The sequence below is a fragment of the Danio rerio genome, chromosome 18 (genome assembly GCF_052040795.2).
Source record: "Danio rerio strain M-AB ecotype USA chromosome 18, GRCz13ab, whole genome shotgun sequence".
Classification (NCBI taxonomy): domain Eukaryota; kingdom Metazoa; phylum Chordata; class Actinopteri; order Cypriniformes; family Danionidae; genus Danio; species Danio rerio.
In genome coordinates, this window is record NC_141038.1 from 36,829,311 (window position 1) to 36,842,841 (window position 13,531).

General features: G+C 36.0%; 1 protein-coding gene across 1 annotated transcript; it reads left to right on the top strand.

The window, feature by feature from the left end:
- Positions 1 to 2,456: 2,456 nt before the first annotated feature.
- On the top strand, positions 2,457 to 10,836 carry nampt3.1 (nicotinamide phosphoribosyltransferase 3, tandem duplicate 1). The gene is made up of 9 exons (XM_087293303.1): positions 2,457 to 2,623; positions 3,868 to 3,930; positions 4,050 to 4,115; positions 6,200 to 6,748; positions 6,844 to 6,906; positions 7,012 to 7,374; positions 7,467 to 7,529; positions 7,634 to 9,346; positions 9,601 to 10,836. The coding sequence occupies exons 1-9, from the start codon at positions 2,557 to 2,559 to the stop codon at positions 9,606 to 9,608; spliced, it is 2,955 nt and encodes a 984-aa protein (XP_087149429.1). The 5' UTR covers positions 2,457 to 2,556; the 3' UTR covers positions 9,609 to 10,836.
- Positions 10,837 to 13,531: the final 2,695 nt, after the last annotated feature.

The following is a 13,531-nucleotide window of genomic DNA, read 5'->3' on the forward strand; positions in this document are numbered from 1 at the left end:
CGTATAAATTGGAAAAAAAATCAATATAACAGGTCACCTGAAGTTTATCAGCATGGGAAAAACACTAAACTTTAACTTGGAATTGTAACTTTATTTCTGAGACCTCTGACTTTATAACTCAGAATGTAGAATTTATAACTCAGAATGCAGATTTTATAACTCGGAGTTGCAACTATTTCTTAGAATTATGATATTATATTTCACAACTCTGACTTTATTACTCAGAATTGTGACTTTATTTCTCTGAATTTATAGTTTTAATTTTTTTTTTTATTTAGTTATATATTTTTATTATACAATGTGTGAAATGGGCTTCCATTGAATAACCAACATGTATTGCATAAAAACAAAAGTATATTTATAAAAGATTGGTTTGACAAGGGAATTATTTTTGTTTGAGATTTACTAAATAGCAGTGGTGAGATTTATCAGGAAATTCTCTGTCAGGGACTGTTTTTTTGCATAACGATTATAATTTGATTGTGAAAAGCATCTAATAAACTGCTTTACTTAATGAAAATCCATCTTACTTATAACTCAGTCTTAAAGCAAATTCCAAAAACTGTTCTTGGTGGTATCAGTATCTTGAATAAAAAGTGTAATAACTTTTATAGCCTATCAGAAAATAGTTGTTTCCCGAAAGCCATTTTGACACGGAAGCAATATTTTTCTTTATATTTTATAGATGATATTTGGTCTACAAGTAGTAAGTTTTTACTGTCAAATAAGGTAAAAGAAATTCAATCATTTCTTCTTTTCAGCTCAGTCTCTTTACTAATCAGGGGTCGCCACAGCGGAATGAACCGCCAACTTATCCAGCATATATTTTACACAGTGGATGCCCTTCCAGCTGCAACCCATCACTGAGAAACACCTATACACGGCCAATTTAGTTTATTCAATTCCCCTATACTGCATGTGTCTGGATTGTGAAGGAAACTGGAGCACTCGGAGGAAACCCACGCTAACACTGGGAGAACATGCCACAGAAATGCCAACTGACCCAGCCAAGGCTCGAATCAGCGACCTTCTCGCTGTGAGGAAACTGCGCTACCCACTGCGCCACCTAAAAGAAATTCATTTTAAAATATTACACAGGTAATCTTACTATCCCTGCAAAATGTTTATTAATACTTTTTGAAAAGACATTTCACCACTGCGTTCTTTCTGTAACACTGAGCCTAGAAGACTTGTACATCTATTTTTGTACTTGTAAATTTTCTGATGATTTTTGGAAACCGGTTTAATTTTCATTTTACTAAATAATTAACTTTGATGAATGCACAATTCTTTTTTAAATTGTTAAACTCGCAATGATACACTCGATAATGCTTAGCAGTTGTTAATTTTAGCAAAAGTAAATTTAGCAAGGCAAAAGTAATGTGTTTTCCTCCTTTAGTTTTTTCTGTAAATATTTTTAAATACTATTTTAAATAATAAATAAAATTAAATACATTTTATTTTAAATAATATTAAATATATAAAAATATTTTATATATTTTATAAATATATTAAAATATTTTATAATAAAATAATATTCTTTGACCTCAGATTTTTCCTGGGAAGTTTCACACAAGGCAAAAAAAAATGTGTTTTCCTCCTTTAGTTTTTTCTGTAAATATTTTAAAATATTTTATAATTCTTTGACCTCAATTACAAGTAACAAGAAGGCTATAAAACATCTCTAATAATGAAAAATAAATCTGTAAAATCTAATGATTTCAATATGATGGATCCCTTAAACATATATATCCAATAATTGCTTTATTGGCATGACGAATGTTACAAATGTATTGCCAAAACAGTTCTAAAGTTTACATAAAACGTAATATATAATAAAAAACAGTAAACACAGTAAATAGTAGTAGTGTAAAAAAAGGAAGATATTTATAAATAATTAAATATCAACAATACATATTCAATATATAATATTCAATATATCACATTAATGTTCAATATATTATTCAACATGTATTATTCATACAAATCACTACAAAAATAATAAATCAGAATAAACTGTACATTTAACAATCAACATTTTAGGATAAATCAGTAATAAAAACGATAATAATCAGTATATTTACAATGATTAAATTTTAATAATCTTGGTGTGTGCATATCTATTTGTATGTATGTATTTTATTTTATGTTCTGCATCATGACTGTTGCATACAAAGTTCAGATGCAAAAACCTCTTAATGCCATCTGTAATTCTCTCTTAAAATGAGCATTTTTCTCAGTTATTTAACTTCCAAGGCAGTTAAAAGAGCTTTTTTGTCACTTTAAAAGAAATAATACTGAGCCTACACAAGAATCAGAGAGAAATGCTAATATTACAAGAAATATCAAATGGCATTTAGAGGTTTGTGCTTCTAAACTCTTCATATATTATCCTATAATCCTATATATTGTTAGTTCTATGGCGGCCGCGTGTTGACGTGCGTCTGCAGCTCCCTGAGTGGGCGGGGCTTTTAGAACACGTTCTAAATTGGAATGTTGACGTATGTATAAGCGCCTGTTTTGCAAACTGCCTCATAATCGTTTTGCATTGCAGTGATGAACTACAAACAAGATAATTTGGCGAGAAATAACGAACTACCGATGGATTTCTGCCAGAATCAAGGTAAAACATATGTACAACTCAGTATACATACATTTTTAAGCTTTATAGGTTTATATACTTGTATTTAAAATAAATGTGGTGTAGGAAAATGGCGAATGTGCTAAAATATCTGTACAAAATAAGTCAAACACATCCAGGATTTACTGTATGTTTATTATTTTTATGTATTTAATATATTTTGTACTTTACTGAAGTAAACTCAATCGTCAGTGTCCAATTAGTCACGAATATAAGCTTAAAATTCGTCGTTTTGCGTCGAGGACAGGTCATTAGGTTTAATAAATCATGGGCGTGGCTAGGCCTATTTTAGAGGGGCTGTAGCCCCCCCTATATTTCTACTCAGCCCCCCTAAAACTTTTGGAATTAGCTCATAAACTGTATACTAAATTATCACCCCAGTCTCCTTTAAATTTGAAATGAAAACGGAGGCAGAAATCGTTTTACCTTTCACAGACTCACTGACAGAGATACTGTAGAAACATCAAGTGTTGACTAGTGTAAAAAATACTCATTTATTATTATGATTCAGATTGTGAAATATAGGAATTAGCCTGTCAGTTTAAAATATGTATATGTATGTCATTTAATTAGAAAAGTGGCAGTTTATTTATTTAATACATGGAAACAAAAAAATACACTTGAATATAGAAAAAAAGTTTTTACTACAGTAAACAGGTGGGTTAAGCCTATTTGCCTTATTCAGAACTCAAATGCAATGCCTGTCTATGTAATACAGTGGAATACTAGTATACAACCCATATAAAACTAACAGTTTTAGGTGTATTACTATTAAATTACTACTTATAAATGTATTACTTTATTAATACTATTATATATTATAATATTATTATATTGTTAATGTTTTCAATGAATTACTGTTTTTTTTTTCGGAACATTTTTATTCACAGATTAATATTGTCTCACATTACATAAATAATGTGCTAATGTTTAAATTAAATGTCACTTTATTGTGAGCTACACTGTAAGAAAAAAATCTGTAAAAATACAAAGAATGTCCTGGTAGAAAATTACCAGCACATTTCTCTTTTTTGAAATGGAAATTTCCTTCTTTTAGTAAATTTTATAAAACTTCAGTAAAAAAACATTGCGAGTTTCCTTCCTCTTGATGAACACAAAAGAAGATATTTTGAAGAATGCACATCCATAGTGGAAGACTCATTAGATGATGAAATTAAGACTTTGGTGTTTGTTCAGAAAAGCTAAATGATATTTTTCTCCCTCAGAATCAAATATGATGACCAGCAACAACACAAGAAGATTGTTCCAGCGGTTCTCCAAATATCAAGGTAAGCAACTGTATTTGAAGTAAACTGTTTTTCAGACAGTGAATATTCTCAGCCAGATGTGCTGTACGGAGTGCAGAAATGTACATGTTTTGCTGAATACTGTATATTATCTTTTCCAGGACTTGCAGTTGTACTTGATGAGGAGAAGGACGCTCTATTCAGAGCTAGTCCAGCCGCTTTCAAAGGTATGAAATTATTCAGTTTCTGTTTTTTGATGTAATGATGAATCCAGACAACTGAAATTAGGGCTGGGCGATAGGACTTTTTTAAAATTCCCCAATTTTTTTGCACCACTACTTAAAAATTTAGTTGAATGGTATTACTTATAAAGCGTGCTTTTCCTGAAACACCTGCTGTCATTTAAAAATAAAATAGACTAAGATTTATTGATAAATAATATAGTATGAATTCAACCATTTTTAAAAATGACAGAGGAATTAATCTCATAATTGTTAAAAAGGGGACATATAATGTCTCATATAATATCTCTACTAAAAGACAGAAAATATTACTTTACAAACTGCATTGTAAATAAATTATATGACCTTTTTTATATCAATAAATCTGTTTAGCAAACATAACTTGAAAAATAAATATATAAAAATAACCATCTGAATAAATATAAATAGTAAAATAATCAGTACTATGAAAAATGATCTTTGCTGCTGTTGCTGAAAATGCTAAATATATAAATCTAACATTATAATTTGTACACTATGTCGTATTTAATTTAAGTCTCATTTTCAATTAATGGGTCAGGCACTCTTTCAAAAAACTTCATGTTTCATTTCTAGATGTATCATATTACTTATTCAGTGGCATGATTTTAATTATTCAGTGGCATATTTTGACCACTGGTTGTCTCCACCTATTGGTTAAACAATGTAATTGCTGCAACTTTCCTTTTTGATCGTCAAGTTAAAAGCATATATTGGTGGTCAAACTGTGATTTTAATCTTTACCATAAACGTCAGTGTTTATATGTGACCTATAAACTGTTATTCCAGTACTTTGTACATGAAAATGGTAAAAACTGAAACTCGGCGTCCATCAAAAGCAGATTTGAATGCTGAGCAACGAAGGATTACTAAACATATACAAATCATCAAATTTTACAATTTATATTGCATAGGTGTTTAAATTGAGATATCAATGTTTAAATGATTAATTGTGCAGCGATACACTGAATGTGTACAAGTAGTGACAGAAGACAACTTTAATAACCTGAGAAACAGGGTATCCGAGGGATCTTAAAACGTCTTAAATCTCAAAAGATAAATTTTAGGCCTTTAAAAGTCTTAAATCTACTGAAATATTATGCTGTAGGTCTTAATTCTTTTTTAACAGATCATAATTTTCCTTTGTTCATGTATAGCTTGTCAAATTGGCCATTAACACCCATACATTCACCACCAATCCTAATCTCAAATAGGCTTTGTATTTAAAAATAGCATTTAACTACTTTCCTTACAGTAACATTTGCCTAAAAGTTCTCCATTTATTTACTATTGAGGACTACTACTGACCTGACATATATTTTTGTTAATAAATTATTATTATTGCAATATTAAGTTACAATCACTTAAGTGATAATAATATTTCTTTCAAAAGATCAAGTGAAAATCTTTTCCAATTTGGATATTCAAAAAGAAGATTCCCTGAGCATTTAGCTCTGTATAAGTCTAAAATTTAAATCATAATGGTCTTAAAAAGTCTTAAATATCACTTAGTGAAACCCTGAAGAAAACATTTAGGTGCCTCCACAACGTTTCCCGTCATCATTAAATATTAAACAGGGTTGACAAAATGTTTTCATACATGTGATTCGAATGATTCAGGAATCGATTGTTACAAATTTAGATTAATCCAACAAGTAAAAAAGGTTATAATGCAGGAAAAATGCAACATCTCATTTCTCAGAGGACACGTTCTGTGTTCTTGTGGATTTCTGAGTTCGTTCTTCTGAGGTAACCTAGTTTGTTCTCTATAGAATTGAGAAAAAGCCAGAGTTCTCCCCTGCTCTTTGCCATGTTGTGTGTTTATGGCAATGTGCATAATCCCAGTGAGAAGCGTTACATGTGTTTTGAGTGAAAAACGATTTTCATTCAAACATATCGATGTTAACTACACAGTCTAGTTAATTTATAAAATCAATTTATCGCCCAGCCCTAACTAAAGAATTTTATTTTTACTTAGAGCAATCAACTAATTTATCAACTAACCAGCATGCTGATAATGTTTTTTACTGTCTTTTCTTCTTTTGCCACAGTGTCTAAGACTGCCTCTGAGAATAACCAGATTTCTCAGGTCGAGAGTGTTTCTCCAAAAGACACTTTCTCTGGGAATGACGGTGTCTCTGTGGTAGTTTTCCTACATGAGAGTGATGGTGTCTCTGAGAGGTTTCTTTGCTCTGAGACTGACACCTCCTTTCCGACAAACCGTGTCTCTGTGATGGACACCTTCTCTGAGATTGACTCTTTCTCTCAGATTGAAGGTGTTGCTCCAGTGGACACTTTCTCTGAGACTGATGATGTCTCTCCAACTGTTGGTGTTCCTCCAATGGACACCTTTTATGAAACTGAAGCTGTCTCTCAGATTGATGGTGTGCCTTCAACGCACACTGTCTCTGAGACGGACACTGTCTCTCAGATTGATAGAGTTCCTATTTTGGACACTTTCTCTGAGATTGACTCTGTCACACATCACAACCAATACCCACCCAACACAAGTAAGATGTACTCTTACTTCGAGTATCGCAAGAAGAAGGCTGACCCTACAAACACAAGAAGACTGATTCAGCGTTTTTCTGAATATCAAGGTAAACGCAATAGGGAAGCAACCAAATCTGAATTAAATTGTTCTTTAATTGTCCTTTTTTACATTTTACTGAATGCTGTATGTTATCTTCTCCAGGACTTGCATTTGTTCTTGATGAGGAAGAAGATGCTCTATTCAGGGCGAGTCCAGCTTTCAAAGGTATGGAATTATTTAGGTTTTGGTTTATGCAATGATGAATCCAGAGACTATTGACTAACCAGCATACTGATAATGTTTTTTCTGTCTTATCTTCTTTTGCCATAGTGTCTAAGACTGCCTCTGAGACCAACCAGATTTCTCAGATTGAGAGTGTTTCTCCAAAAGATACTTTCTCTGAGAATGACGGCGTCTCTGTGGTTGAAGGTGTTGCGCCAGTGGACACTTTCTCTGAGATTGATGATGTCTCTTCAACTGTTGGTGTTCCTCCAATGGACACCTGTTTTGAAACTGACACTGTCTCTCAGATCGATAGAGTTCCTATCATGGACACTTTCTCTGAGATTGACTCTGTCACACATTACAACAAACACCCACCCAACAACACAAGTAGGATGTACTCTGAGTGTCACAAGAAGGCTGACCCTACAAACACAAGAAGACTGGTTCAACGTTACTCTAAATATCAAGGTTGGTGCAATAGGAAAGCAACTGAATTTGACTTAAATTGTTCTTTAGTTCTTTTTGACATTTTGTTAAATGCTGTATATTATCTTCTCCAGGACTTGCAGTTGTTCTTGATGAGGAAGAAGACGCTATATTCAGAGCGAGTCCAGCTTTCAAAGGTATGGAATTATTCAGTTTTTGGTTTATGCAATGATGAATCCAGAGACTATTGAAAAACCTGCATACTGATCAATTTTTTCTGTCTTTTCTTCTTCTGTCACAGTGTCTAAGACTGCCTCTGAGACCAACCCGATTTCTCAGATTGAGAGTGTTTCTGCAAAAGAAACTTTCTCTGAGATTGACGCTGTCTCTCAGATTGATAGAGTTCCTGTGTTGGACACTTTCTCTGAGACTGACGATGTCTCTCAGGCTAGCTCTGCTTCAGAGGACTCAGGAAGGCATAAAGAAGATGCTGACTTTAACATCTTGTTAGCCACTGACTCCTACAAGGTGACACATTACAACCAATACCCGCCCAACACTAGTAAGATGTACTCTTACTTTGAGTGCCGTGAGAAGAAGGCCAACCCCAACAAACCCAGGAAAATCAGATATGACACGACGGTCTTCTATGGACTTCAGTATGTTCTCCACAAGTACTTTAAAGGACAGGTCGTCACTCTGGAGAAGATTCAGGAAGCAAAGGAAGTGTACCGGGAACACTTTCATGACGACATGTTCAATGAGAAAGGATGGAATTACATTCTGGAGAAGTACAACGGCCATCTGCCTATCGAGATCAAGGCTGTGCCAGAGGGAAGTGTAATCCCGCGTGGAAACGTGCTATTCACTGTGGAAAACACAGATGATGAGTGCTACTGGCTGACTAACTGGATAGAGACAATTCTTCTGCAGATCTGGTATCCTATCACTGTCGCGACCAACTCGCGAGAGCAAAAGAAGATTCTGGCCAAATATCTGATGGAAACCTCTGGAAGCCTGGACGGGCTTGAATATAAGCTGCACGATTTCGGCTACAGAGGAGTTTCATCTCAGGAAACAGCTGGAATCGGTGGATCTGCACACTTGGTGAACTTCAAAGGAACAGACACCATGGCTGGGATCAGACTCATCAAGAAATATTACGGCACTAAAGAGCCAGTTGCTGGTTTCTCGGTGCCAGCCGCAGAGCACAGCACAATCACAGCCTGGGGAAAGGACCACGAGAAGGACGCTTTTGAACACATTGTCAGGATGTTCCCATCCGTCCCTGTATCTGTGGTCAGTGACAGCTACGACATCTACAATGCCTGCGAGAAGATCTGGGGCGAAGAACTGAGGTCTCTGGTGGAGATGCGTAGCGCTGACGCCCCGCTGGTGGTCCGACCCGATTCAGGAGACCCTCTAGAAACAGTTCTGAGAGTGCTCGAGATCCTAGGAGAGAAGTTCCCTCCGCTCGAGAACTCCAAAGGCTATAAGGTGCTGCCCCCCTACATCAGAGTCATCCAGGGGGATGGCATCGACATAGACTCTTTACAGGACATCTTAGAGGGCATAAAAAAGCACGGATGGAGCATTGAGAACATCGGCTTTGGTTCAGGAGGAGCTTTGCTGCAGAAACTGAACCGAGATATGCTCAGCTGCTGCTTTAAGTGCAGTTATGCGGTGACGAACGGGGTGCCCATAAACGTCTTTAAAGACCCCATTGCAGACCCCACTAAAAAGTCAAAGAAAGGCCGGCTTTCCCTTCACAGGACACCCAGTGGAAGTCTGGTGACACTGGAAGAGGGAAGCGGCAGTCTGGGGGAGTACGGAGAAGACTTGCTCCAGACTGTGTTTAGGAATGGGAAGATCATAAAGACGTACACCTTCAATGAGGTCAGAGAAAATGCGGAGCTGAAGGAGAGTGAATTGTGTCCCTCTGAGCAGTTCCCATCATCCCCTTCTTCACCACACTGCTCACAGACCCGAGCACACACACAACATGCAGAAACAGGTGAGACTTACACAACATTTTTCACTAAATCATGACAAAGTTACTTTACACCACTTTTATCCACAATATTTTGTAATATTGGAGATCTATGAACTCTTATTAGCCAGTTATATTTTATTATTTACAATCTTGTGTTCACAATTTGTGTCTGAGCCTCTCTACAGGCTTTTCTACAATCATTCAATGAAATTTCCTCATTGAGGTCCTTCTTCTATGCATATAACAAATTTTCTGTTTTATTTTCTCTTCACTAGGAACATAACAAAGTATAGCCAGGAAAAACAGGACTCCACTGTTCCCGACCCTCTCCGACATCCAAACTGCAGCTCTGCCTTTAGTTTTGTCCAGAGGAGAACTGGTCCCCCGACCGAGCCTGGTTTCTCCCAAGGTTTTTTCTCCACCTAAATAGGTGGAGTTTGGTTCCTTGCCACTGTCGCCTCTGGCTTGCTTGGTTGGGGCTGGCAGAGCTGCACATCGGTGGGATGACCTTCAACAGGGAAATTTGTATTAAATAATAATATTAGCTAAATAATAAGAGTGTAGTAGATGGAAATGGACACACCAAGAGCCACACACACACCGGTGTTTCCTCTTTCTCAAGTAAATCCTGAGTGAAAAATCCCGGTTAAAAAAAACAAGCAGATCAGAACAAAATACAGACTGCTATGTTGCACACAGGATCATTAACATGCACACCCCAGACTGTGTTTGATTGGCCACAATTCCTAGTGAGTTTACTGTTACAAACTATTTTAAAAGTGCATATTTGGGGAGGGGATAGGTAACAAAAAGGACACACAAAAATCCTATTCTCTTTTAATTTAGAGCAGGGCTCCCCAAACCCAGAGACCTACCTGGAAACTTCTAGCATGACCAAGAAGAGCTAGATTAACTGGGTCAGGTGTGTCTAATTGGCGTTGGAGCTAAACTCTTCAGGACACCGGCCCTCCAGGACCAAGTTTGGGCACCCCTGATTTAAAGGCAAAATATTGAAAAAAAAAAAAAAATATATATATATATACACATCAGAAAGATTAAATTAACTGGACTAGACTCACACAGAACCTTCTATCTCAAGCCTTCATCAAGAACACAATACAGCAGAACACAGATGAAGATTCAGTAATACACACACTGGGGAATTCCAAGTTATATTTCTGTCAAAATACACACAAACACAAAGTATTTTCCAAATGACATAACTTATCCTGTCAAGAAAATCTGCACAGATCCCCTTCCCCTACATAACAGAATGGCTAATAAGACTGATGATTGGCTATTTTCAGCTTAACTGGAAGTGCATTATTGCACTTTTCCTCATTCATAGTTTTTCATTGAGGAAAGAACTGAGGAGTCAGAGTGAAACACTATGCAGAAGTGTTAAAAAGAGCTTACGGTGTATTTGTTTATATGATTTTTTGTTTTCTTAATTGTTACAGAATGTCACTTGTTTTTATATAATTGATGTTCAATAAAACTGAATGCATGTATTAGTTGTGTTTTGTCTCATTTTACATATGTGGCTAAGAAATAAGTATATAACTAAATGTTTTTGGTGGGGGCAGTAGCTGGAATCCTTGATATGGGTTGTAGACAAATAGGCAGTAAAAATTGCTATGTAGTATTAAGTATGATGTTTAATAAAATGTAAGAGATCACTTATAGTATATCTTATAGTGTGACAAAAAAAAAAGAAAATCTTGTTTGTAACGAGGAGACTGACACGGAGGGATCCATTTTGCAGTATTTAATAGACACAGTTCAATCACAAACATACAACACGCACTAAAGTGCGAACATCAACAGTATTCAATATAGATCGTGGGGCTGGCAGCTGACAGACACAGAGTGTCTTACCAGGCATGGATCAGTGGCAGGCAGCGTGGTTCAGAGTCCGTATAACAAGCGTGGGTCGTAGGCAGGCAGCGTGGTTTAGAGTCCATATAACAAGCGTGGGTCGTAGGCAGGCAGCGTGGTTTAGAGTCCATATAACAAGGGTGGGTCAAGGGCAGGCAGAAGGCAATTCAGAGTCAGAAACAGTCCAGGGTAACGCACAGAAGATCAGGCAGGGACTAACACTCAGAAATGTGGGCCATGGCTGAACAAGACTTCGCAATGAGCTGGTGTTTGAGTGTGGCTTATATAGGGAGCGTGGGTCGTTAACTGGATTTAGATCAGGTGTGTGCACAATCAGTCTAGGTGGATGATGTAATGCTTAGAAGTCTGGGGATGGCGGCCTCTGCTGGCCAGCAAGGGGAATGACTGGGACCGAGTCGGTGACATGTTATAATATGCAAACAGCGTGAGAGTGATTCATCTTAATCATTGGACACTAATTTTCATGTAGGGGACTTACCAACCTACGTCACACATGATGTCAAACGGGTTCAACAGCGCATACTTGTTGCAAAAAAAGACCAGATGCAATAGCAAACATGTCATGTTGTGTGCGGTAAGATGCCAAAATCGAAAGTCCAAAAATAGAAAAATTTAATTTTACCATACAACACAATGCTTTTAATGCCAACCGCAGAGGTCTTTGGCTAACAGCCATCTGAAGAGCTGAATAGAGTGAGGACCTAATTAAAAATGACTGCAGTTCTCATTTTATATCAGGTAAGTTCACGCTATGCTGAATCATACACATTACTCGTTGATTGCAGCAATGATTGCAGCAAAGGCTGTTACAGATGGTGAATTAAACGGCGGACACTGAATGCTTAGAATGAAATGTAAACATGCAAGTTCACGTACCCTGCAGTACAGGTGTAGTTCGCTGTCAGAATGCAGTTGTTTTGCTTGTTGATGATTACTCAGGCCTTGTACAGTTCTGTCTTCTTTCTTTGTCCTTGGCTAGGCAGAACCTCGTTTTTTAGCACTACATATTTTAAATTTGGTAATCATGGGACATTATTTCTTGCACGCGACCACACAGAACAAAACTGCTGGCATCCAAAGACTTTTAGGCCTTTAACTTCTCTCTTGTTAAATTCTCTTGGAGTTTTAATAAGATCGTTGTACATTTCTGGCTGGATGCTTGGTCATTTCATCTTATCTAAAATCCATTGGGAGAGTGCTATCGCAAATAGACCCGTCAGACTTTAACGTTACTTTTGCTAATATTTTATATATATTGTATAATATGTAATCAATATATCTTATTTCTAAGACAAAAACAAACTCTGGACCACATTGAATGTCATTCCCTCACTGTTTTTCTGCAACCTTGATGAGCGCGCATCATTGTTTATAAACCAGTAATTCGCCTATAGTGCTGTTTATTAATGTCGCATCAGGTGTTCATTCAAAAAATATATAAAGATCTTGTGATGTTCAGACATATATGGATGGAAGAATGATTGCCATTTGCTAAAACATATACTTGTAAAATTAAGCGTGAGGTATTTATTGATTTTATAATTTTCTTTTTAAATTATATGTTTTAATTGAACTCTGTTTAAGACGGCCTCACCATGAGACAGTTTTGAGAACTAGTGGTCCATTAAGACAAAGAAATGTTAAACCATTTCCTGCATTTTAATAAAATATTCATGAGTGACAGTGAAAATGCAATGTCATGTGATCAACCCACCAATAACAAACGGTATCACCTGACCTCCAGTCCAACCACACGCCTTTACACATTCGTCATCAAAGGGAGCAGACTACAATGAAACTACAGGGTTGTTGCTAGATCGGATGTGGATGCAGCCGGAAGTTAACGAGAATTATTTATTGAATTTCCCATTTATTGTATTTTATTAACGTCTTCCCCCACCCCAACCCTAAACCCAACCGTCACAGCACTGTAAAAACAGTAGTTATACCAAGTATTATTTATGTTATCTATCAAATTACCCAATAAATTGTATTTTATACTGCCTATCCCCACCTCAACCATAAACCCAACCATCACAGTACTGTAAAAATATTATTGTTATAGTGTCATTTTAAAACTGCTGCTGTATTAATGTGCATATCGCACTTCTGACCGGCCGCATATCTGATCTAGACTTCCCAGGTGAAAAAATATATAATTAAATGCAATTAAAATACACTTAAATAATCGCAAATACATCTTTAGTAAATAGTTATTTTTTTGTGTTAAATAAGTTTGATGGTTTTACACTATAAATATACTAATTAAAAGTATGTTTATACTTCAGTAGGACTTTAGTAAACTTG

Coding starts and splice junctions, on each gene's coding strand:
- nampt3.1 (XM_087293303.1), top strand. CDS start 2,557: ATGAACTACAAACAAGATAATTTGGCGAGAAATAACGAACTACCGATG. Junction 3,931..4,049: donor GCGGTTCTCCAAATATCAAG/GTAAGCAACTGT, acceptor TATCTTTTCCAG/GACTTGCAGTTGTACTTGAT. Junction 4,116..6,199: donor TAGTCCAGCCGCTTTCAAAG/GTATGAAATTAT, acceptor CTTTTGCCACAG/TGTCTAAGACTGCCTCTGAG.